The sequence below is a fragment of the Cyprinus carpio genome, chromosome A8 (genome assembly GCF_018340385.1).
Source record: "Cyprinus carpio isolate SPL01 chromosome A8, ASM1834038v1, whole genome shotgun sequence".
NCBI classification, from domain to species: Eukaryota; Metazoa; Chordata; class Actinopteri; order Cypriniformes; family Cyprinidae; genus Cyprinus; species Cyprinus carpio.
In genome coordinates, this window is record NC_056579.1 from 1,781,076 (window position 1) to 1,804,875 (window position 23,800).

Below are 23,800 nucleotides of genomic sequence, written 5' to 3' on the forward strand. Positions count from 1 at the left end.
TGTTGTTTATTAAATATTATTATTCAATAAATAATATTTTATATAATTAATAGCAGTATTTAATATTGAGAAGTGGTCTGTTTAGTTACATTGTTCCACCTTTAGATGTCGACAAAGACTTTTTCTGAGTGAGTCCGCAGTAAAGACTTTTATATTGAAAGAGACTGAAACAGGGCTGTAAACAAGGAAGTTCTTTTTACTTTCAGCTTAGCTTTGCTGCGTCTCAATGTGCATACTTATACTATGCCCTTAAAAGTATGTACTTTTTAGGATGGATTGTATGAATATTGAGACGCAGGGCTTGTAAGACGCAGTTAACAAATGCAATGAGCAGCGCTGTCATCGGAAATCATTTTTTTGCAACATTATAAATGTCTTATCACTTTTGATCAATTTAAAGCATCCTTGCTTAATAAAAGTATTAATTTGTATAAATTCTTCTAATAAATGATACTTATTACTTACTCACATTATTACAGTTTTTGCTGTATTTTGAATAGTTTGACTGAAGTTTATATTTATATAGTCTATATATGAAAACAATGGAAGTCTATGTTGTGTCTCCATTCAGATGCTTGGTAAACGTGTGTGTGTGTGTGTTTTCTCAGAAAGCCGTCAAGCGTGGTGGGCAATCACACCTGCAGGTCTTATCACAGAGAATCGTTTCTCTCTCTCAGTCTGTCGGCAGTTGAGCAGCATAATCTTCATTGACTGTGCGGCCGCTTTCAGCAAACTGTGTAATTGTCATGGAAATAGACCAATCAGGAGGCCGTATGGAAGGCCACCTCAGTCCCAAACACGAGCAGTTCAGAGTCAAAGCTCCTCAGGGTTTATAATCAGTGTGTAATAAATGTTCTAAAGTTGGCCGATCCTCCTCTGATTACAGAGCGCAGGCCGGCCAGAGCTGCGTTTGACCTCAGCTTCTCTCCCAGACAGCTGGGGCATAACAAAGACGTGTAATTATCATAATTTGACAATTAGCCTGCCATCCATTCCCAGTTTTTAATTACTCCCTTTCATCTGACCGGAGCACGGAGCACTTTGAGCGGCAGAACTCTGTTTCTGAGCGCTTGTTTTTCAGCAGAAGTCGAGAAAAATCACCCGGATGAATGTATTAAAGGAACTTTCCAGGATCAATACGAGATCCGGCATCTGTGACGTCCGGTCCATTACACAGAAAATCATTTACACTTTTGTAAAAACAAACCAAAATTGCATTTAAAGTAATGCACTTACAGTGGAAGTCAGTGGGGTGGGATATTTCACCCGGATAAACATTTAAATACACACTGTTTAGAAAGTAAAAGCATAAGACTTACACATTAACACATCAACAAAATTATAAATAATAATAATAATATTTTACACATACTGTAACAGTATTATTATTAGTTTATATATATATATATATCTATATATATATATATATATATATATATATATATATATATATTATATATATATATATATATATATATATAATTGTTTTTATTGAATAAGTATATTAATAATATAATAATAATAGAAATATAATAATAAAATATTTTACTATATATGTTTGTGTGTGTGTATACAAACATACTTTATATACATTATTTAAAAAATTAATTTAAATTTAATTAATTTTTTTATTTTAATTTAATATACAGTATTTATACAATATATACATATTTGATTAAATATGCATTTATTGTGTAACATTATTATTAATAGTAGTAGCTATATTGTTGTTGTTATTTAGACTGATGTGAAAAAAGTAATTAGAGACTGTAGTGCTCATTTTCAAGATTTAACATGTGCTTTAAAACACAAACAGCAGATTTCTGCTTTAAACCCTGCTGAATGTCTTGCCATAGACTTCCATTGTAAGTGCATTACGGTAAATGTGCTTCAAGCGTGCCGAAATTATTTTTGCTAAATTAGGTCGTGCTACACACACACACAACAGAATACAGGGTGTTTGTGTGCGACTATTTCTTTTGAAGGACAGCAATAGAATTGAAGTTAAAATAGATTGTGCAAAGTCCCACCATTGCCAAGAGGTTCCTGGAAATCAGGGAGTTTATGTGCAGACAACGTGATTCAGATTCAAACCTCGCTAGACTTTACAGGAACATTCCTCATATTAATAATATTCAGGATGATGGGGTTTCAAAAGAAATACTGCAACTCTATTCTCTCTCATCCAGAGAAATATAATATTCATTTTCAGCAATCTGTCTGTGTTTCTGCAGAAACAGAGAGAAATCACTGTTTCATTTCCTTCTGAAAGCATATTTTTAGTAGTAAAATTTTTCCATGGTACAGTATTTACTTTATGCATTTAAACTAGAATACACTTAAGTTTAATAATATTTCAGCAGCAATAAAAGTTTTTCCCCATGCTTACAAAAATATGTTTTGTTAATGTTCCCATTAAGTTATGAAAACACACACACACACACACACACACACACACACACACACACACACACACACACATATTTGTAGATTGCAAATTATATTCTTACATACAGTATAAATAAGTTAGTAGTAATAAATTAGAAGCAGTAATAGTAGTTTTATTATTATATTTTATTATTATTATTATTACTTGAAAAGTAGCTTATTTAGAGACTTTACAGCTAATTTTTGTATCAAAGAATTAATGTTTTTAATATATTTAATATGTTCTAAGAACGTTTTGCTAATGTTTTTCATTAAGTTAAGGGAACATTATTTCTGAATGTCCTCTGAACCATCTGAAATGTATATAAAAATAAAAATAAAAAAATAAAAAACTCCCTAAAACGTTCCATGAACAATATATAAAAATATTTTTACAATTTTTTATAAAAAAAAAATCAAAATATTTTGACAAATTTATTATTTTATTTCAGATAGTTACCAAGGCACCATTTCTCATTTAGTTTAGTTTAACTTGAAGTACAACAGTCACTAAAATGAAATAAACTAAAACGTATAATTTTACAGTTGAGTCACATTAATTAATTTTAGTACATAACATAATATATATATTATATATGTGCTACAATATTGATTAATAAGTAATAAATAAAATCACCTAGAGAAGTAGCCTTTTTAGAGACCGTACAGCTCTATTTTGTTTTGAAGAATTAATATTTGCTTAAAGAATATCTCTCTGAACTGTCTGAAACAAGTAGTAACATTTAAAAAAGAAATAACTAAGTATAAGATAACATTTTTATCTTAGAGGTTTTGATCACGCTTCGATTTCTGATTTAAAGGAGCGATAGAATCGTTTTGGTGGAATTCAAGGATGGAGAATTTCAATTAAAAGCTTCTGTCAGGCCAATTCTGTAACTGATTCTCACTTAAAACTTTGACCCGCCTGAAAAAAAAGTGTGTTTTACCCCCCACGATGTGGAGAGTATTTACAGGTGAGGGTCAGCGACACAGAGAGAAATACTGTCACTTTGACAAACACTGGTTTAGAGTCAAGCAGAGGTCATTCTCTTTAACGCTCACCGCTGTTCGGTTTCACAAACTTCGTAATGTTTTGAGAACCAAGTATGGGCAGGTTATGCATTTCATCGGTGAGATGATAGCAGACTCGCATGTCATCCGTAAACACATCAGGCTCACATTTGGACTTGTTAGTCTGTTTTGTGATTAATGAGATCATTTCTTGTGTTGCATGTTGGAGTTGTTACAAAACGCTTGGCATACAAGACAGAAGAGATTTTGGAAGCAAACCAGCACTAACCTCAGAAATATGCATCCAATCTCAACCGAGTGTTACTATTGATAATTAAAACTAAAACCATAATTTAGAAAAATTAATTAAAAAATTAAATAAAAAAAAGTGAAATATATAAAATATATAAAAGTTATAAATAAATTTAAAAAATCTTATAAAACTACACACAAAAAATATAAAATATTATTATTTGTTTTTAAAAAAAATTAAATATAAAAATAAAAAATAATTTATAATAAATACAAATATTTGTAACAATCTTATTAAACTAAAATTGAATATAAAAATATAAAATTATTATATTTTGAAAAATCTTTAAAAACGTATTTTATTTCAGATAGATTTCGTTTAGATTAATTCGAAGTTAGCTAACTAAATAAACTGAAGCAATAACACTTTACCATTAGTTAACATTACTAACTAACATAACTAACAGTGAGCAGGGTATTAGTTAGCAGTATATTGGTTAACATTGGTAATAAAAATACAACTGTTTGATATTGGTTCATATTAAGGTCCATTAAATTTTGATTTTAATAATCTATAGTTAAATATTACAATTCACATTAACTAAGATTAATAAATGCTTTAGAAATATTTTTAGTGTTAGTTCGTGTTAACAAATATAATTAACTATTTGTGACAAATGAAACCTTATTTTAAAGTGTTACAACTAAAACTAATCAATTAAATCGAATAAAAACTATGTAAATGTATTTAAAATAATAATAATGACAAAAACACAGCAATATTACTAAAACTTTAAAATTGAAGTAAACACAGAAAAATAAAAAATAAAATCTAATTCAAAATATTAACAAAAACTGAAATAGTATATCAATGATACTAAAATATCACTGTGATTTATGATTTATGATGATGCATGAAGCACTCAGTAGAAGAAGCGTAGGATTGTTTTCTGACCATCTGGCTGTCTGTGTCCCGCAGGTTTCACCGTGGAGACTATCACATCGACGTCTGTATAAACGACTACCTGGACGTTTACTGTCCGCACTATGAAGACTCGGTCCCTGAGGAGAGAGCGGAGCGCTACGTGCTCTACATGGTCAACTACGACGGCTACAGCACGTGTGACCACACGGCCAAAGGCTTCAAGCGCTGGGAGTGCAACCGGCCGCACTCGCCCAACGGCCCGCTCAAGTTCTCCGAGAAGTTCCAGCTCTTCACGCCCTTCTCGCTGGGCTTCGAGTTCCGACCGGGCCGAGAGTATTACTACATCTGTGAGTATGAGAGCACAGATCAGCTTTACCGGAGGATTCAGACTGAAGACTGATTTAAATCAAACACGTCTGTCATGAAGTTATGTTTGAATCTGAGAGAATAGCAGCTTGGAGAAGGAATGTTGGTCAGAAGGTTTTGTCTGAAAGTATTGTGTCGCGGGTTAGTTTCACTCGGTTTTGGAGTCTGTTGTGGAAAGTGCGCATACAATTTCTATTGCAATTATGATGTCTGCAGGTCAGTTTGACGGCATAATCATGGTTAACCCTTGTGTTACATTGTATTACTATCATTATGGTGTAGTTCTCCAAAAATCCCACTATTAAAAAAATAAAAAAATAAATAAAATCTGGTAAAAAACAGTAAACCTTTAATAGTAAATTTAAAAAAAAAAAAGTATATAATATATTGCTAAATATATTATTATTATTTACTGTTTTACAATCTTTTATAAAATGTAAATAAATATATATAAACTGTATTAAAACTATTTACATTTGCACAATTATTATAAATAAAATAAATAATAAATAACATTATATATATGTGCGTGTGTGTGTTTGTGTGTGTGTGTGTGTGTGTGTGTGTTTAGATTTATATTTTATTTGACATTTTAATAAAAAAAAATCTACATTTTATAAACTATATTGTTAGTATATTTTGCATAAAATAGCAACTATTGCAGATATGTAAATACTCATGCTTAACCTTTGTATTATGTTCATATTCTGGTTATGATTGTTAGTTCAAAGTAACTCTCCAAAAATCACACATAAAAAAATAAAACATAAAATAAAAAAGCAGGTAAAAACAGTAACCCTTTAGCATTAATTACAACAACAAAAAATAAGAAATTATAAAACTTTATTATTTAAAGTTTTAAAACAGTTAATATATGTGTTATTTTATGTTTTTTTTAATTTTATATTTATTTCTATTTTTACATAAGTGAATGAGAAAGCATGGATAATATGGATTTTAAACAGAAAAAGCTCATACATCAGGAGCATGGCACTCGCAACGCCAAGATCATGGGTTTGATTCCCAGCAAAATGAACATGCATGAGCTGATTAAAATGTCCATCATCTACTCAGTGTATATTTCTTTGCATAAAAGCAACTGCCAAATGTATACATTTAAATACCAAGAGAGTAGGTAAGAAAAATACATCAAAACCATGTTTTTATTCTGGTTTTGTGCAGCTGCCTTTGAAATGGCTTTGGGGTTTGGCATGAGGACCCGAGGTGGAGAGTTTGGTTTGTTCAAGCGCGCATAATGAGGTTTAAACATGACGTCATACTATAGAGATTCATCATTAGGTGAAATATTCAGAAACTGGACATACCTGTTCATACCTGTTTTTTTAACCTCTCACCTTTCTGATGGAGTTTAATGAGTTTAGGGCTGCAGGTTGTTTCATTTCAGGCATAATAAGTTTATTTCCCTCACTGTATGTCCGTGACAGAGCCATTTGTACATAATTCTCAATCGCATGAAGACTATAAGAAAATGCAATATTTTCTCTCATTGGGTCGAGGCTGTAAATCTTGAGATTCACTGTCAAGGACGAATGCATATGAAATCCAGGGAGGGCAGAAATCAATATGAATCAATATTCTTTGGAAAGAAAATGCAATTTGAGGGTTTCGCTGAAGGACACCCGTCGACAAGGTGAGATCAAAATACAGGCAAACCTCATTAGTTTTCACTCATAATGTCGAGCGCGGCTCTTGCAGGACCTTCATATCGTTACACAGAGAGCCGTTATTATGTGCTTGACTAGCCGGTGCCGCTGAGGACGGGAAAATCATCCAGCATATCGCTTTCCTCACGAGTCCCATCATCCTCGCTCACGGTCCAAAGCGAACATCTGTGAAATACGTTTGCCCTCTCTGAATGATTGTTCTGTCTCACGCCGGAGTCTTTATTCAGCTCCTGCCAGAGAGATCTTGGCAGTTTCTGTCTCTGTGGCGAACATCATAATTAATATACATCACGACAATCATGTTGAACATAATTCCAAACAGAAAGTCAGGGTGAAGGTCCAATGTTCCCTCTAATTTTTTTTTATTGCTGAGCAAAACTTTCTCTATTGAGGGCGGAAATTTTCGCCACCGTGCAAAAAACTCGCTTTATAACCAGGAAACTGCGCACACACAAAAAAAAAGTCAGTAACTTTTTACTTTAATGGTGCTATTTGTATTTGAATTTTGCAAATGATGGTTTTTTAGATGTACCTAATATAAACTTTCCTGAAATATTAATTAATCACAACTACCTTGCACGGAATATTTGCAATTTAAAATAAAAGTTTTTCTATTTTATAACTTTTAAAATAAATTTATATTCCTATAGAAGGCAAAGCAATTTTGTAGTAACAGCATCATTACTCCAGTCTCACATGATCCTTCAGAAATCATTCATATATGCTTATTTATTATTGCTGAGCAACTGTTGTGCCTGCCTATATTTTGTTTGGGGACTTGTGATTTGTTTTGGGTGATTCCTTGATAAATAAAATTTAAAACAAGGACAGTGTTTTTTATTGCAATATAAATTTTGCTGTGTAGACAATAAACACGACTAACCATCATTGTCAGTATATGTTTTTTCGTTTTTTTTTAAAGAAAATTTTATTCAGTCAGAATGTGTTAAAATGGATAAACAATGATAATCAAGACATATTTTTATAGAATAAGAGTTCTATTTTTTGAATAAAGGCCTGTGTCTGTTTAAACTTGTTAGTTCCAAGAATGGTTCCAAAAATAAAATAAAAATCAGTCAAAATCCTTAGGCATTTACAAACAGATTCAACACCCTTGATCAAGCCATATTAGAATGATTTCTAGGCTAATATGACACTTGAAGGCAGTCCATGAATGCTGAAAATCAGCTTTGCTCTACGGGAATAAATTTATGTTTAAAGTATATTAAAAACAGGACAACCAATATTAGTAAATTGCAATAATGTTTCAACAATATTACTGTGTTTTTTTCTTCTGTATTTCGATAACTAAATACAATTCCTTGATGAGCAGAGACCCCATTAAAACAACAAAGGCAATTATTGCATTACGTTTTATAATTAGGGCCCTAACATAATATAATATCAAACAACTGTGAGTCATTAAAACTATGAAGAAGAGAATAGAATAGAATAAGCAATAGAAACTATAAACTGAAGCATTTTAAACTGCAATAGAATATAAAATAGAAACTGAAGCATTAAACTGATAGATCTGTGTAAGTTATATTTAAAAAAAAAAACTTAACGTCAATTCTTTCTATATCTATTGTACAGACACCAGTGTGTGACTGTAAATGTCTCTTGTAGGACCGTTCTGGCCCATCAGTACGCTATTTTGATCCAGCACTTATATGCTTACGTTAAATCCATTATGACGTTTTTTTTCACGTCATTCGGGGTCGTTTGGCGTCCGGCGCACGGATTTGAGCTATTTCGTACGCAACCATTAATATTCTACGCGATTACATTTGCCGCACATGCCTTTTTTCTATGAAACTAACCACATTCACCCGGTTTCCTAAACTCTCATTTATACTCTCGTAGCAGGTTTAATCCGAGCATTGCTTTCATTTTTCCGCAAATGGCTTTCTATTATGCACTAAGGCACAATTATGATCTTATGCAAAGCGCAGCAGCTTCAGAGGGAATTATACGTGAAGTCATGGTTTTTGTCTTACTTTTTTTTCGATATATTTTTACTATGACTCGCTTAGAGATTCGTTGAGTGTTTTTTATGTGTTTTTTTTGTATGTATTTTGATAATATTTCTGTTGAAGTCCTACTTTTAGCTGCCATATTTTACAATGTTCATCCATCACGCCTTTCATTTCCCTTTAATTTCCGAAACTCCTTTTTAATAGTGTTTTATATCATGCTGACGTCCACATCATTGCACATTTCTTAATTATATTATGCTCATGTTCACCGAACGTTTAAATGGTAATATCAGCTGACGGTGACCTTGACCTTTAGGGTCAGGGACTAAAACACCTACCTAGTGGTTGTCCACATCATTGCACATTTCTTAAACAAGGATGCATCTTTCTTCACATTGGACAGACCAAATGATATGTGTAAGCAAAATAGAAAATTAGTACTTTTAGATTTTATATTGTGGAATGTTTCCATCTCAGTTTTATTACTTATTAGATTTGTAAGAAAATATTGTAGTTATTTTTTACTTTGTTTATTTTTTTTTTATTTTTTTATTATTTTATTTATTTTTTTATTTTTTATTTGTTTTTTTTTTATTATTTTTTCTTTTGTTTTTTTTAATTTTATTATTTTATTAACTTTTTATATTTATTTTATTTTGTTTTGAAGGCCCAGTCCAATCAGATATACTTATAGGTATATTTTTTATGACTTTTATAAAATGTTTGGGAAGCCAGTAATAAATTGGGTGTATTTTTAGGTTGCCACTCCTAAAGGAAAATATACAGTCCATCAGATTTCGTGCAGAAATAGGGGTACATGCTGGTTGTATGGGAAGGTATTTTTAGGGAGAAAGGAAAATAAATAGTCGCGCGCGGGGAATACACATATGGAAGGAGGCGACAATAGGATTGATACAATAGGAAGGAGGCAAAATAAGTTGGTCACATCTATTATTTTATATATTTATTATTTATGTAAATTCCATTTATTTATTAATTATTTATATAATTTTTTTGATTGTTTCAATAGTAATAAACAGGATAATAACTGTTAATGTTGCAAAATTCAATAATTTTGAAATGGCTTTTCATCTATAATTATTCAGCTCAATTAAGTTTAGTGTTGTTTCAATTCAGTTCAATATCAGTGTCAAGTTAATCAGTCATGAAAAAGGTTGTTGACTTGGTATTATTCAAATCAAGAGAAATTAATGCTAAATACTGTATATGTCATGCAATAACGAAACATATGAAAACTAGTTCAGTCTAATTAAGTTTTACCCAGTATTTATGTTTGCAATGTGTTTTTATGGTTTTTAGAGTGTTGATCACAGCTTAGCGACTCTTGAATATCTGTTTTCATGGACTGTGTTGAGTGAATTTTCACATGAGCTCTTTAGAATACAGAGCATCATTATGGTGTGAGTACTGTCCCTTTCAGATGGTGGTTATCAGTGACATTTCTCTGAATCAGTGTTTGAAGAGACATGCAGTTGTAAAGGTGGCGCTCAGTAGAAATGTTATCGCTCGCTCTGATTGCGGCAGTTTCTCACTGACTGACATTATCACACGAGACTGTCACGTCTCTCTCTAATAGCATCAGCTGAAAAAAGGTCTGCCGGATTTTTAGTGGTGCTCTTACCTGATTTATACACTGCAAAAAACATAAATAAATAATAATAATAATAAAAATTATAAAAAATAATTTAGTGTTTTTGTCTTGTTTTCCATTAACACTGTCAAAACAATTCTTAAATCAAAACACATATACTTGAGAAGCACTGAAACAGCCTGTGTGTGTGTGTGTGTGTGTGTGTGTGTGTGTGTGTGTGTTGCTAGGGTGTTCTGTGTGGTCGCCAGGGTGCTGCTATGCAGTTACTAAGGTGTTGCTATGTGATTACTAGGGTGTTCTGTGTGGCCGCCAGGGTGTTTCTACAGTATGTGATTGCTAGAGTGGACTGTATGGGTGCCATGGTGTTACTATGTGATTGCTAGGGTGTTCTGTGTGGTTGCCAACTTGCTCCTATGCAGTTGCTAAGGTGTTGCTATATGATTGCTAGGGTGTTCTGTCTGGTTGCCAGGGTGTTGATCTGCACTTGCTAGAATGTTCTGTGTGGTTGCCAGAGTGCTGTTACTATATGTGGTTGCTAGGGTTTTCTGTGTGGTTGCCAGGGTGTTGCTAGGTGATTGCTAGGGTGTTCTGTATGGTTGCCAGGGTGTTGTTATGCAGTTTCTCAAGTGTCTGTATGGTTTCCAAGGTGTTGCTATTGTATGTGGTTTCTCGGGTGTTCTATATGGTTGCTAGTGTGTTTTGTGTGGTTTCAAGGTGTTGCTATGCAGTTGCTAGGGTGTACTGTATTGCTGTCAGGGTGTTGCTACTGTATGTGGTTGCTAGGGTGTTCTGTATGGTTGTCAGGGTGTTACTATGGGATTGCAAGGGTGTTCTGTGTAGTTTCCAAGGTGCTAAGGTGTTGCTATATGATTGCTGAGGTGTTCTGTCTGTTTTCCAGGGTGTTGCTCTGCAGTTGCTAGGATGTTCTGTGTGGTTGCCAGAGTATTCTTACTGTATGTGGTTGCTAGGGTTTTCTGTGTGGTTGCAAGGGTGTTGCTAGGTGATTGCTAGGGTGTTCTGTATTGCTGTCAGGGTGTTGATACTGTGTGCGGTTGCTAGGATTTTCTGTATGGTTGTCAGGGTGTTACTATGGAGTTGCTAGGGTGTTCTGTATTGCTGTCAGGGTGTTGATACTGTATGTGGTTGCTAGGGTGTTCTGTATGGTTGTCAGGGTGTTACTTTGTGATTGCAAGGGTGTTCTGTGTGGTGCCAGGGTGTTGCTATGCAGTTGCTAAGGTGCTGCTGTAGGATTGTTAGTGTGTTCTGTATGGTCGCCATGCTGTTACTATGTGGTTCCTAGGGGGTTCTGTGTGGTTGCCATGGTGTTCCTATGCAGTTGCTTTGGTGTTCTGTATGGTTTCCAGGGTTTTGCTTTTTGATTTTTACAATGTTCTATGTGGTTGCTAGTCAGTTGCTACTGTATGTGGTTGCTAGGGTGTTCTGTATGGTTGCCGCGTGTAGCTATGTGTTCACCAGTAGTTTGTTGTTTTACAAATGTGCCTGTGATTTTCATTAGTCAGAGATTTGTAGTGTGATCGCATGACACATTTCTGCCGGTATAGAGCTTATTGGAAATGTGGTCGTATTATGAGGATTAAAATGACAAATTGCTGTTTGCGAGATGAAAAAGCCCCCGTCACATGAGGTTTTCTGCTGCTATGCTGTTATCCACTTGAGCAGGTTAATCAAGACATGAGGTGAAATCAAACAAGGATTTATGCCTAATTCCTTTTTTTTTGTCTGTTAGCTCTCTCGGACAGGAGACGGTGTCCATCGGGAGGGATTTCTTATCTGAGACAAACACTTGTTTTTCTTTCTGCTGTTGAAAATGGAAAATGCAGAAAGCTATTTAGTGATGTTCACATCTGCAACCTATTGAGCTGAATAAAGTATGAGCTGTGTGAGCGTGTCTCTCAGAGGTCAAAGTTCAGGGCACACTGCTGACCCCCCTCCTCGAGATGCTTGAGATGGCATCTTTTTCTAATATTGTGAATTTAAAGATGGATTTTAATCTCTCAAGGTCTCCAAATCCAATATTACAAGAGGGAGTCAGTGGATAAGAGGAGAATGAATCACATTTTTTTGCCTGACCAAGTGGTGGTTTTGGAATATGTGTGTGTTTTTTGGTGTCATCTTGGGAATGGGGGTTTATGACCTCACGGACGCTTATTAAATCATGGTTTACCCTCTCTGGCCACTGTATAGCGACTGCTGCAGGTTTGATAGATGCTGTAAGAGATGTAGTCACTATCAGGGTTGGTGCCATTCAGAATTACATTGGGAATGACTTTTAAATTCCTGAATTTGAATAAGAACAGTCAACAGGATGGAGAATTGGAATTCAAATTTTAATATGTTCAATTGAAGTGAAACATAACTGAAATAAATTCAACAAACTGTTATAAGTGCATATTACTGTTTTTGCTATAATTTTTAGCAAATAAATTCAGCTTTGGTAAGCTGAAAAGTACTGGCCCCAAATTTTTGAATGGTGTGTGTGTATGAATATATATATATATATATAATATATATATAGATATCTATATATATATATATATATATATAATATAGCCAGGGATGCACCGAAATGAAAATTCTGGATGCACCTGGCTGAAAACGCGAAAATGCTTTGTAATAATTATTTATTATTTTATTTAATAGTATAAAGTAATTTTGTAAGAATTTTTTTTAATTTAACTTAATAATTTTAATGATACTGAATTTAAAAAACACAAGCCAATAAAATAACCACATTCTTATTGAAAGTAACAATAAAATTGGACAGAAAATATATTAATATTAAATATCAATATTTTTATTAATTATCCAAATAATGTTTAGTCAGAGCAGGTGAGCAGAGTGGGATGCAGATCAAACACACACACACACACACACACACACACACACACACACACATACATATAATGTGTAATTTTTGTTTGTAATATTATTTTAAATGAATAAGAAATTAATCCAAATGTGCAATTCTATAAATTCCTCTTCCTTTCATTCCAATTCTGTGTGTTGTTGTTGCAATTTAAACTCACACAAAGGAAGCCCATTCTTAAACTCTGTATTTTGCCTGACCCTGGTTGTCATGGTAACGATGAGCCATTTGCATGAGCGCAGTGATGTAGATCAGTTTAATGACAGACAAACTGAGTTTATTATATTTCTGTGCATGAGCTGTAGACAGGGCCAACACATACATCACGTTCATGAAGACTCCTGGCGTTTCATCGCTTCTCCTGTGGTGTGAAGGAGCACGTCAGCCATTATCATGCCTTTGATGAATGGAACCTTTTCCTTCTCTTTGTTTTGTCTGATTCCCTTCTGCATCCTCTGGGTCACAACACTTCCCAACATCCCGCTGTTTTCCTCTTCCTGTGTGTGTGACTGTAACATTTGGTGGCACACGGCCTGGACCTGCCCGCTTGCCAGACAGCATCTTAAACTTACTGAAAGACACTGCCAAAGAGCGTCTGTGAGCAGATCATCACACACACACACACACACACACACACACACACACACGCCTATGAAGGCTATGAACTTCCAGAGACCGTGTCTATGAATGGCATCTGTGAGAATTCTCCTAATGTGTTTTCACTTTAGATTGAAGTGGGACGTGCCTGCTGATCTGTAAATGAACTTGAACTAAAGTGCATCAGTAAATAACGTTTACAGTGGTAGCCAGGGTGTTGCTATGCAGTTGCTAGGGCATTCTGTGTGGTTGATAGGGTGTTGCTATGCAGTTGCTTGGTGTTCTGTAGGGTCTGTATGAAATGGAATCTGTATGTCCTGCCTGCAGACCTGCAGATGAACATGAAATCAGTAAATATCATGTTTACTTTGGTTGCTAGGGTATTATATCTAGTTGCCAAGGTATTCCATTTGTTAGGCTGTTGAAGTATGCAGATGCTAGGATATTCTGGATGGTTGTCAGTGTGTTGCAGTTTGTAGGGTGTTGCTATGCAGATGCTAGGGCATTCTGAATGGTCACCAGGGTGTTGCTATGTGGTTGCTAGGGTGTTCTGTTTGTTTGCCAGGGTGTTGCTATGCGGTTTCTAGGATGTTCTATATGGTCTGCATGAAGTGGAATCTGTAGATGAACATGAACTCTGGTAATCAGTAAATAACATGTTTACAGTGGGAAGAGACTCTACAGTATACCAGAGGAGTTGCCTGGTGTTCATTTATAATGTTTGTTTAATGGTCCTCTTTTTCCACTGATGGCCATTCAAAAATATCTGTGTATTCTAATTGGGAAAATATATTTTGCAACATGTATATTGCAAATATTTCATAATATTAGAGCAGAGGTTTTTGGAGGCTCTTGAAATTGTGAATTTGTGTAATTGTCATAATGATGAAAGTCTCTGGTGTGTTGTAGAAATTAAAAGCATATTAAATCACAATGTGTTCCCTCCAGATAACAGAGCAGTTCAACTGAATTAGCAGAAATGAGAACATCTTTAAACACATCAGAGCTCGACAATAAGCCTTGACATGTGCTTGTCCTTCGGACAAGAAAATCAGTCATTCACTTGTCTGAATAAAAATGTTACTTGTTCGGGGGGAAAAAGCTTCTTTTTTTGCCATAAATGTAATTGATTCTCAAGCAGTAGTCTCATCGCTGCTCTATGAGGTCTTACTTTAATCTGCATATTTGTGATATTCGCCTTTAAAGGGGTCATATGATGTTTCTAAAAAGAACATTATTTTGTGTATTTGGTGTTATGAGATGTGTTCATGCGGTTTAAGGTAAAAAGAAAAAAACACATTATTTTCCAAACAAAACTAATAAAACCCATTACAAACGAGGCATTTGTTGCATCCAGTGGGGACATAATTACTGATTATAATGACTTATACTGTCTTTATACACGTTGCATTGAATCACGCCACGTAAACATAAAACCATGTCTGCATTTGTGATTGGAGAAATGACAAACAACAAGCACTGCTCTACACTGCTCAAAACTCGCATTTGAATCATCAGTGGCAAATTCTTTAAATATAAAACATGTACTTACATGCTGTGAGTCAGAACAGCCGGCATTGTAATCTAATCTTCCAGGATCAGGAAACAGTCCTCCAGTTGCACACATCTGAATATTTGGGTTGAACTGTTCTTGGACAGTTTTGTAAATAAAACTTAACCGCTGATTTCTAGTTGTGTCCTCTTTTGGAAGGCCAAACAAAGTAGTTTCGCTTTCACAATGAAACACAGCGTCACACACGGCGGGCTAGAGTGAGCGGCAGTGGGCTTGAGAACGGTGTGGCCGGCGGATTCGACAAAGGCAACCACATGTGACGACCCCGGGCTGGACTAAGCTTCATCCACGGTGAAGTTGATGTATTTCCTCAGCGACCAGCACTGATCAGCTCTAGGCATGATGAATATGGATATCGTCTTCTTTTGGCAACAACAATACTACAGCGAGAATAAAAGTTATGCCTTCTTTCTTTGCGTGAACATTTTGGCGGTGTTATGCAAATCTTCCCACATCATGACGTAGACATGTGGGGGCGTGTTAGAACGAGACATTTTAGGTAGGCATGGTTGACTCTTAACTTTTATAAAAATATCTCTTTGGATTTAAAACTTTAGTCTTTGTAACTTCACAGATCTTCTTTATGCACCAAGAGCTTGTAAAACTTCAAAGAGAAAAGAAAAATTTAAATCGCATCATATGACCTCTTTAATTGATTTCTAGGACACTCTTTAAACTTATGAAGGGCAGTATTTTACTAAACTTATTAAATGTATGTCATCATTAAAGTCTAATTCTTACATTTTATCAATACATTCAGTTAGAATAATAAGACACTGTATGGTTGTTACCATTAAAATGAAATCAGTTTTAACAAACTCCATCTTTCCACATCAGAGGAAACACAGAAGCTTTATCAAAAGTGCCATTTAGATGTATTTACTTAGACTTTTTAATGAAGATAAGAGGTTCTATAAATGCATTTACACAGTAAAATTGCCAATTCATAAATATTGTTATAAGATTAATGTTTTACTGCCTTTGTGACTGCCTTTATGAATGGCTCACTGAATCATTGACTCATGTCACATTTGCAATTGTGCTGATAGTCGGTAAACAACACTCTTTGTTATGTGATGTTACTAACCTATATCAAATATTATGTTGAATTTTTTTCAGAATCATTCTCGCCAAAGTTTCGGTGCTGCCCTAGTTGTTGTTTGTTATTGGCTTTTTAATCAGGTTACTTGTCTGTTCGGGCAAGTAAAATTCTTTTTCACTTGCCCAGGGACGTGCACAGGAATTTTGAGGGGCAGTTGCTCTGACCTAAAAAAAGGCCCCCCCCCCAAAAAAAAACTCACGGGCTATATGAAGGACTGAGAATAACAGGGTCTTTATTGTTTTAGTCTTTTTTTGTAATTTGGGTTATTTGTCAGGGCAAGATTCAAAAAGGGCAGAAAAAGTATTGTGTAATAATAACTCAACAAAAACATCATACAATTTTAGAAAATATTCATTCAAAAATAAAATCAGTACATAAAATGTACACATGGGAACACATATGTAAACAGTCTCAACACTCCGCAGTAAGTGCAAAATGTGTAAGTGACAGAAATGTGTAAGTGACGTTGTGCCAGTTAAAAACCCTAAAGAGCCAACAGACTAAAGAAGACATACATGAAACCGCATGTGTTCAACCCATTTTTGAGCCACAACAAGACATTTCTGTCAGATTGTCAGGGAGCTTAATCTGAGAAAAGAACATGACAAATAACAAATAAAAAGAAAACTTTAAATACAGCATATTTTTTTTTAGTGTGTGTGTGCTGTGGGTGTGTGCATGAGTGAGTGTGCATGGGTGAGAAAGAGAGAGAGGGCTTTACTTTAGTCAAGCAATAATTTTCTATACAGAATTCACACCCTATACAAATGCCACAGGCTGTACAATTTTCACACCCTATACTAAATTTACCCTATACAATAGCCTACTCATCTGGAATGAAGGAGCAAACATTCAGTGTAAGAGTAAAAAAATGACATAACATTATTAATATTTATACTACGGGGCCGTTGAATGCTTGAATCTGATTGGCTGACGTAAACGTTCTGAGGCGTGACATTATTTTCTGGGAAAAGCATGGCGAACGTAGTTCCAGGCAGCTCTCTTGACCGCATTACAGTTCCATATCACTTCGCATAGTAAAACTGTAATAAAGGAAATTACAGGACTAACAAAAACAACAACATGACAGACGATTTTCCAAAAGTACACATGACATTTCTCACTAGCGAGGTAATAACAGCGCTGTTTAGAGACGCTGCTGCAGTCTAATTCACACAAGCTCTCTCTCTCTCTCTCTCTCTCTCTCTCTCTCTCTCTGTGTGTGTGTGTGTGTTTGTGTCTCTGTCTCTCTCGCTCTCTTTCTAATAACTTCATTAATAACTGCATTATAATACTATCAACGGCTCAAGCCCTCCATTACCAGCTTTAAAATGACATTGTGAAACCAGCAAAAGAAGCGTTGGGATGAGATGCGGAAGAAATAGTCCTACCCACAATAGCGATTAAGTACAAAAAAACCGAAACGAATCCCTTTAAAATATATCCATCTGATCGATGTCTTGAGGTGTGGTGGTAACGTGGGTATAAGCGGAATAATTGACTCCGCTTCGAGTCGTGACCGAATCACCACCTCAGGTGTGCATTATTTTTCTAATAATTCAACGGCCCGTAGTCAATTATCCTTACTTGAATCACAGCTTAAATAGTTTTTTGACATCGACAACCCAAGTGCATTTTACCTCAAACTTGCGTCTAGTTAACTTTCTAAAGTAGCATCGCTTCTCTCGGGTCGACATAACACACTGACACAAATTATATTCAGAATTAAAAATATTTTATACCACTTTTTAATGTGTGATTTGTGTAATGGTTTTCACGAGATACCAACCTTTTCGCGACTTGCTTCCAACACTCGTTCTCATGGAGACGCGGTTGTGCATGCACTGTGCACAGGAGGTGTGAGGGCTGTGAGGGCGCGCTGAGTAACGTTATGTGAGAGAGACGCGTGAGTGAGAGATGCAGGGAAATTAAATGCAGCTGAACGTTTGCTCTATGAAAGACATTGACCAAAGACGAAAACTAAAGGACATTTAATCTATAATTTTATTTTATTTTAGTTAGTTTGCCAAACACACATTACAGTTTTGGTTAGTTATCGTTTTTTTGTAATGCCTCGTTTTTATTCTTATTTCAGTTAACACAATTTTTTTCCCAACTAGTTTTCGTTTTTTCGTTCGTTTTCGTTAACGATTATAACCTTACTATTACTTTTCCGACAACGTTGAGTCGTCTCACCCACAACCGCGACAATCTCCTTCTAGGGCCGCTCATGCAGGCTCAGCTCAGGTGCCGGTCGCGTGCAGCGCTGCAGCCCCGTAAAGAGAGTTTGCCCTTCCCCTACCGACTTTCACTTTCGGGTACGGGTGCCCGAATATGGAAGTGAATGAGGCTTTGCGATTTTTTTTTATTTATTATTTATTTATTTTATCTAGGCCTACGTGAAATTCTGCATCCATTGTACGATTATTTTTATTTATTTTTTTTCCACCTCGGAAGGGCAACGTGAGTCGAGAAGGGCATATGGGCAGTTGCCCGGGCAACCTGAGCAACCCCCCTGTGCACGTCCCTGCACTTGCCCCTTCACAATATCCACTTGTCCTGGATGTTATAAACTACTCAGTGTCTCAGTAGCTAGATTTTTTACATTGATGAATGTGAGTTGTGAAAAACTCACTGCAATGATAATCTAGGGGATTCTATGTGGTTGCCAAGGTGTTGCTTTGTAGTTGCTAAGGATTTTGTGTGGTTGCTAGGGTGTTATGGGTGGTTACCAAGGTGTTGCTATGCAGTTGCTAGGGTGTTGTTATATGGTTTCTCGGGTGCTCTCTTTGGTTGATGGTTTTTCTACGTGATTGCTAGAATGCTCTGTGTGGTAGTTAGGGTGTTGCTATGTGGTTGCAAAGTATTGCTATGGAGTTGCTAGGGTGTTACATTGCAGTTGTTAGGGTGTGTTTGCCAGGGTGCTGCTATGTGATTTCTAGGGTGTTTTGTGTGGTTGCCAGGGTGTTGCTGTACAGTTGCCAGGGTGCTGCTATGTGATTTGTAGGGTGTTTTGTGTGGTTGACAGGGTGTTGCTGTACAGTTGCTAGGGTGTTGCTATGGGATTGGTAGGGTGTACTGTGTGGTTGCCAGGGTGTTGCAAGGGTGTTCTGTGTAGTTTCCAAGGTGTTGCAGTTGCTAGGGTATTGCTCTGCAGATGCTAGAGTATTCTGGGTGGTAACCAGGGTATTGTTATGCGGTTGATAGGGTGTTAATTCAGTTTAATTAAATTCACATTTATTTGTATAGCTCTTTTTATTATACATTTCGTTTCAAAGCAGTTAATCGGTTGCTAGTGTGTTCTATGTGGTTGTTTTCTGCTGTGTCACATCAAAAGGGTCATGCATCCTCAGTGATATTCTGCTCTCTAGATAGGTTTTAGGTCCGTCCTTTCAGTCTGTCTTTGTATTGGTCTTTTTAGCAATATGTTACCCACACACACACAGAGACACTCAGACAGACACACACACACTCTTTCGGTGTCATTTGCATGTACATTTAGAGAGAGACAGCAGCACTAAAGCAGAGAGGCAGATGAGGGCTGTGAGAAATGCTCTTCATCTCTGCTGATGCTATTAGTTGAGGCTCTTTATGGATGAGGACAAATTGAGAAAGCTCTGCCGCTGGCTACGGTGCTCAAAAGAGAGCGCTGCATATTTAATAGCTCTGCATTCGTATGTTGTCTTTGTCAAATAAAATAAACGCTTGCACACGCTTGCCAGATTTCCAATCGGAAAATGCGTTTGATTATTAAGCGGCATGCAGACGGGGTGAAGGAGGCAGAGTTCCTGGAGATGTGCCTCCCTGTTCATTTTTTATTACAGCATACTTGGAAAACTTGTTTCTGTCTACAACTTGTACATTGTTCTGATAGCTAGTGCTCAAAGGTTTGGGGGCAGTAAAATGTGTTAATATTTGAAAGAACTCTCATATGCTTATCAAGGGTCCATTTATTTGTTTAAAAATACAGTAAAACAGTAAAAACTGTGAAATATTATTACAGTTTAAAACAGCTGTTTTCTATGTGAATATGTGTTAAACTGTAATTTATTTCTGTGATGCGCAGCTGTATTTTCAGCATCATTACTCCAGTCTTCAGTGTCACATGATCTTCAGAAATCATTCTAATATGCTGATTTGCTGCTCAAGAAAAATTTCTGATTATTATCAGTTGAAAACAGTTGTGCTGCACAATATTTTTGTGGAAACTGTGATACATTTTATTTTTCAGGATTCACAGATTAATAGAAAGTTCAAAACAACAGCATTTATTTGAAATAGAAATCTTTTGTAACATAAAAGTATGCAAAAATATATATAAATAAAATTTCAAAGTTCTTCAAAAAATGCCATGGTAAAAAAAAAAAAAAAGTATTACCATTGTCTAAAAAGTCCAAAAGGTACTTTTTCTAAATCACGTTGCTTGTAATGTAATCCAGTTTAGCGAGCACGCAGGAATAGACTGACAGTCTTTTATTTCTCTGTTTGTCAGCTTTATATGGCTCTTCCTTTGTGAAACTCTATCATTTGGATTCATGACATGCTTCGGTGTTTGTTTTATTCCATTAATAAACTCAACCGGCACAGAATACTGATCAGGATAGAATGGTTCGCTTCAGAAATGTGCATTACACATACAGATGTCACTATAAAACTCTGTCAATATGTGCTGATTTGAAGATATTCAGGATGTTTCATAGCAGATTGATGTGCTGAATGAATGATTCTAAGATAGCGGTGTAATATTTTGTATTCAAAGGCATGAGAAACAAAGATCAAATTTTAAGTGAGACATCATTACTGATGCAATTTTGATACATGTAAATCAAAACTGACCCTATTTACTTTCATAATGGTGTTATTGCGGCAGTTTCTGAATTCAATTCCACATGGATTAAACCAAGTCATGGCCTTACATTTATTGTCCATCTGTTTTGTTCAGAAATGCATCACATTATGGAGGTAAACTGCTTGAGATTGTTGACTTCGAAGTGTTAAAAGACAGTGTGGACTGTAATGTAGGAACTCTACACATCCCACACACACCACAGCACATTTCCACCAAAGATCACAGAATAAAATCCCATGTTGAGAGTAATTAGCCTTAATTAGTCCAACCGTTGAACTTGCACTGTTCTGTCTGTCTTAATAAAGCTCACAGAATAACCTCAGATGAACATAGAATTCCTCAGAGTTTTCTCTTTCACGGCTAAGGAAACTTCACATTTATGTCTCATTGGAAGGTCTGATTTGTTGCCATTTGTCCTAAAACTGTTATGAAGAAGACATTAATTAGTGGAATGTTGACAGATGCATAGCTCAGGTCATCTGGTCTTGGGAGAATTTGAGGTGTTCAAGATCTTTGGAATGTTGGCTAATTTCTCTGAGATGCTGTTGAAATCTCTCTCTCTCTCTCTCTCTCTCTCTCTCTCTCTTTCTCTCTCTCACCCCATCCTCTCTCTCTCTCTCTCTCTCTCTCTCTCTCTCTCTCTCTCTCTCTTTCTCTCTTTTTCAAAAAGAAAAATACTTTTGCATTCCACAGAGAAACTATGTTTGCTTGCAAGACTTTTGTGTTCCACAGAGAAACTGTTCACTTGCATAATGTTTTTTTGTGTTTGTTGTGTTTGTTGTAAAACATTTGTGTTCACTTGTGATTTTTTTGTGTTCTCTGAGAAAATTCATTTTTGCTTGCAAAATTTTTGTGTTCTCGGAGAAATTGTTTTCGCTTGCAAAATGTTTGCATCCTTTTGAAAAACATTGTTTTTGCTTGCAAAACGTTTGCGTTCCACCAAGAAACTTTGCATTTGCTCAGAAATCATTTGCAAGACTTTTGTGTTCCACAGAAAAACTGTTCACTTGCAAAATGTTTCTCAGAGAAACTGTTTGTTGTTAAACATTTATGTTCACTTGCAATTTTTTGCATTCTCAGAGAAAATTAGTTTTTGCTTGCAAAATTGTTGTATCCTCTGAAAAACATTGTTTTTGCTTGCAAAACTTTTGTGTTCTCAGAGAAACTGTTTTCTCTTGCCAAATTTTTGCATCCTCTGAAAAACATTGTTTTTGCTTGCAAAACGTTTGCGTTCTTAGAGAAACTGTTTTCTCTTGCCAAATTTTTGCATCCTCTGAAAAACATTGTTTTTGCTTGCAAAACGTTTGCGTTCTTAGAGAAACTTTTTTCGCTTGCAAAATTTTGTTTGCATTCCCAAGAAACTGTTTCCGCTTGCAAAATTTTTTTGTTTGCTTGCAAAATGTTTGCATTCCCAAGAAACTGTTTTTGCTTGCCAAACTTGCATTCCACAGAAAAACTGTTCACTCGCAAATTCTTTGCATTCCCTGAGAAACTCTTCACTTGCAAAAAGTCTGCGTTCTCCGATGAAATTTTGTATTCTCTTGCAAAACATTTTGTTCACTTGCAAATCTTTTGCGTTCCCTGAGGGACTTAGATCAGTCAGAGCTCCATTTAATTCTGCTTCTGTCTCAGAGAAATAATTGAGATACTGAGGAGATCTTTGTGCGATTTTTCTTTCCAACTGGACCTTAACTGTAGCATTCAAGAAACACTATGCCTAAAAATAAACTTGAGATGAAGTCACGTTATAATTACAGCTGTGATTTTCCTCTTTTGAATTCAGTCTGGTATATTTGTGCTCGAAACTCTTGGGGCCTAAATCGGCTGATAAACCAGCAGACTGCTATTGACAGAAAACCACAAATGACAGTGTGGCGTTCTTCTCTTCACCCCGCAGTGAAGTGTGTGTGTGTGTGTGTGCATGTGTGAGTGTGCGCACACCCTTTAGATTCCACAGGAAAGGAGCAATTTCCTATTTCAGACCACGAAATACAACCGCAAGCAACAGCGTTATAGGATAGTGTGTGTGCAGTGTGAGACTAAGACGATATCTTTCTCAGGTGTTTGTGTGTGTACTCACCTTTTCTTATCTCTTCTTTGTGTTTTACAGCATCCATGATCACAGAAACCGGGAGAAGGTCGTGTCTCAAGCTGAAAGTGTTCGTGAGACCACCGAGTAAGTGTTACTTTTTACAAACCACACACGGATGATTCTGTCGGAGGCATTTGGTTACAGAAACTCCCATGCCTTTCAATGCAACACACTTTAATGGACATTAACGGCAGGTGACTGCTTCTGTGTGCTTTCCTCTGATTGGCAGGTGGGTCGGGCTGCTGAATTACCACTAACACGATTGGCTTACGGTATCTTTTTCATTTCTTCTGTTTTTGTAGATGGCTGCGAGAAAACCATAGGCGTTCATGACCGCGTTTTTGTCGATGACAAAGTAGAAAATGCATTAGAACCAAGAGGTCAGTATGGCTTGAATTCACCTTCGCTGTGTTCAGTCTGTGTGCTTTACTTCCTCTAATCAC

The 23,800-nt window shown here is 35.7% G+C and overlaps 1 protein-coding gene across 2 annotated transcripts in view; it reads left to right on the forward strand.

The window, feature by feature from the left end:
- The window catches only part of LOC109066930 (ephrin-A5b), a 111,821-nt gene that overhangs the window by 82,397 nt on the left and 5,624 nt on the right, over positions 1 to 23,800 (forward strand). Inside the window, exons 2-4 of one of the 2 annotated variants that reach the window (XM_042761562.1) lie at positions 4,670 to 4,962; positions 23,376 to 23,441; positions 23,660 to 23,737. In XM_042761562.1, the coding sequence (XP_042617496.1) occupies positions 4,670 to 4,962; positions 23,376 to 23,441; positions 23,660 to 23,737 (437 nt within the window). The remainder of the gene's footprint in view (positions 1 to 4,669; positions 4,963 to 23,375; positions 23,442 to 23,659; positions 23,738 to 23,800) is intronic. The other variant, XM_042761563.1, reaches the window with a different exon arrangement.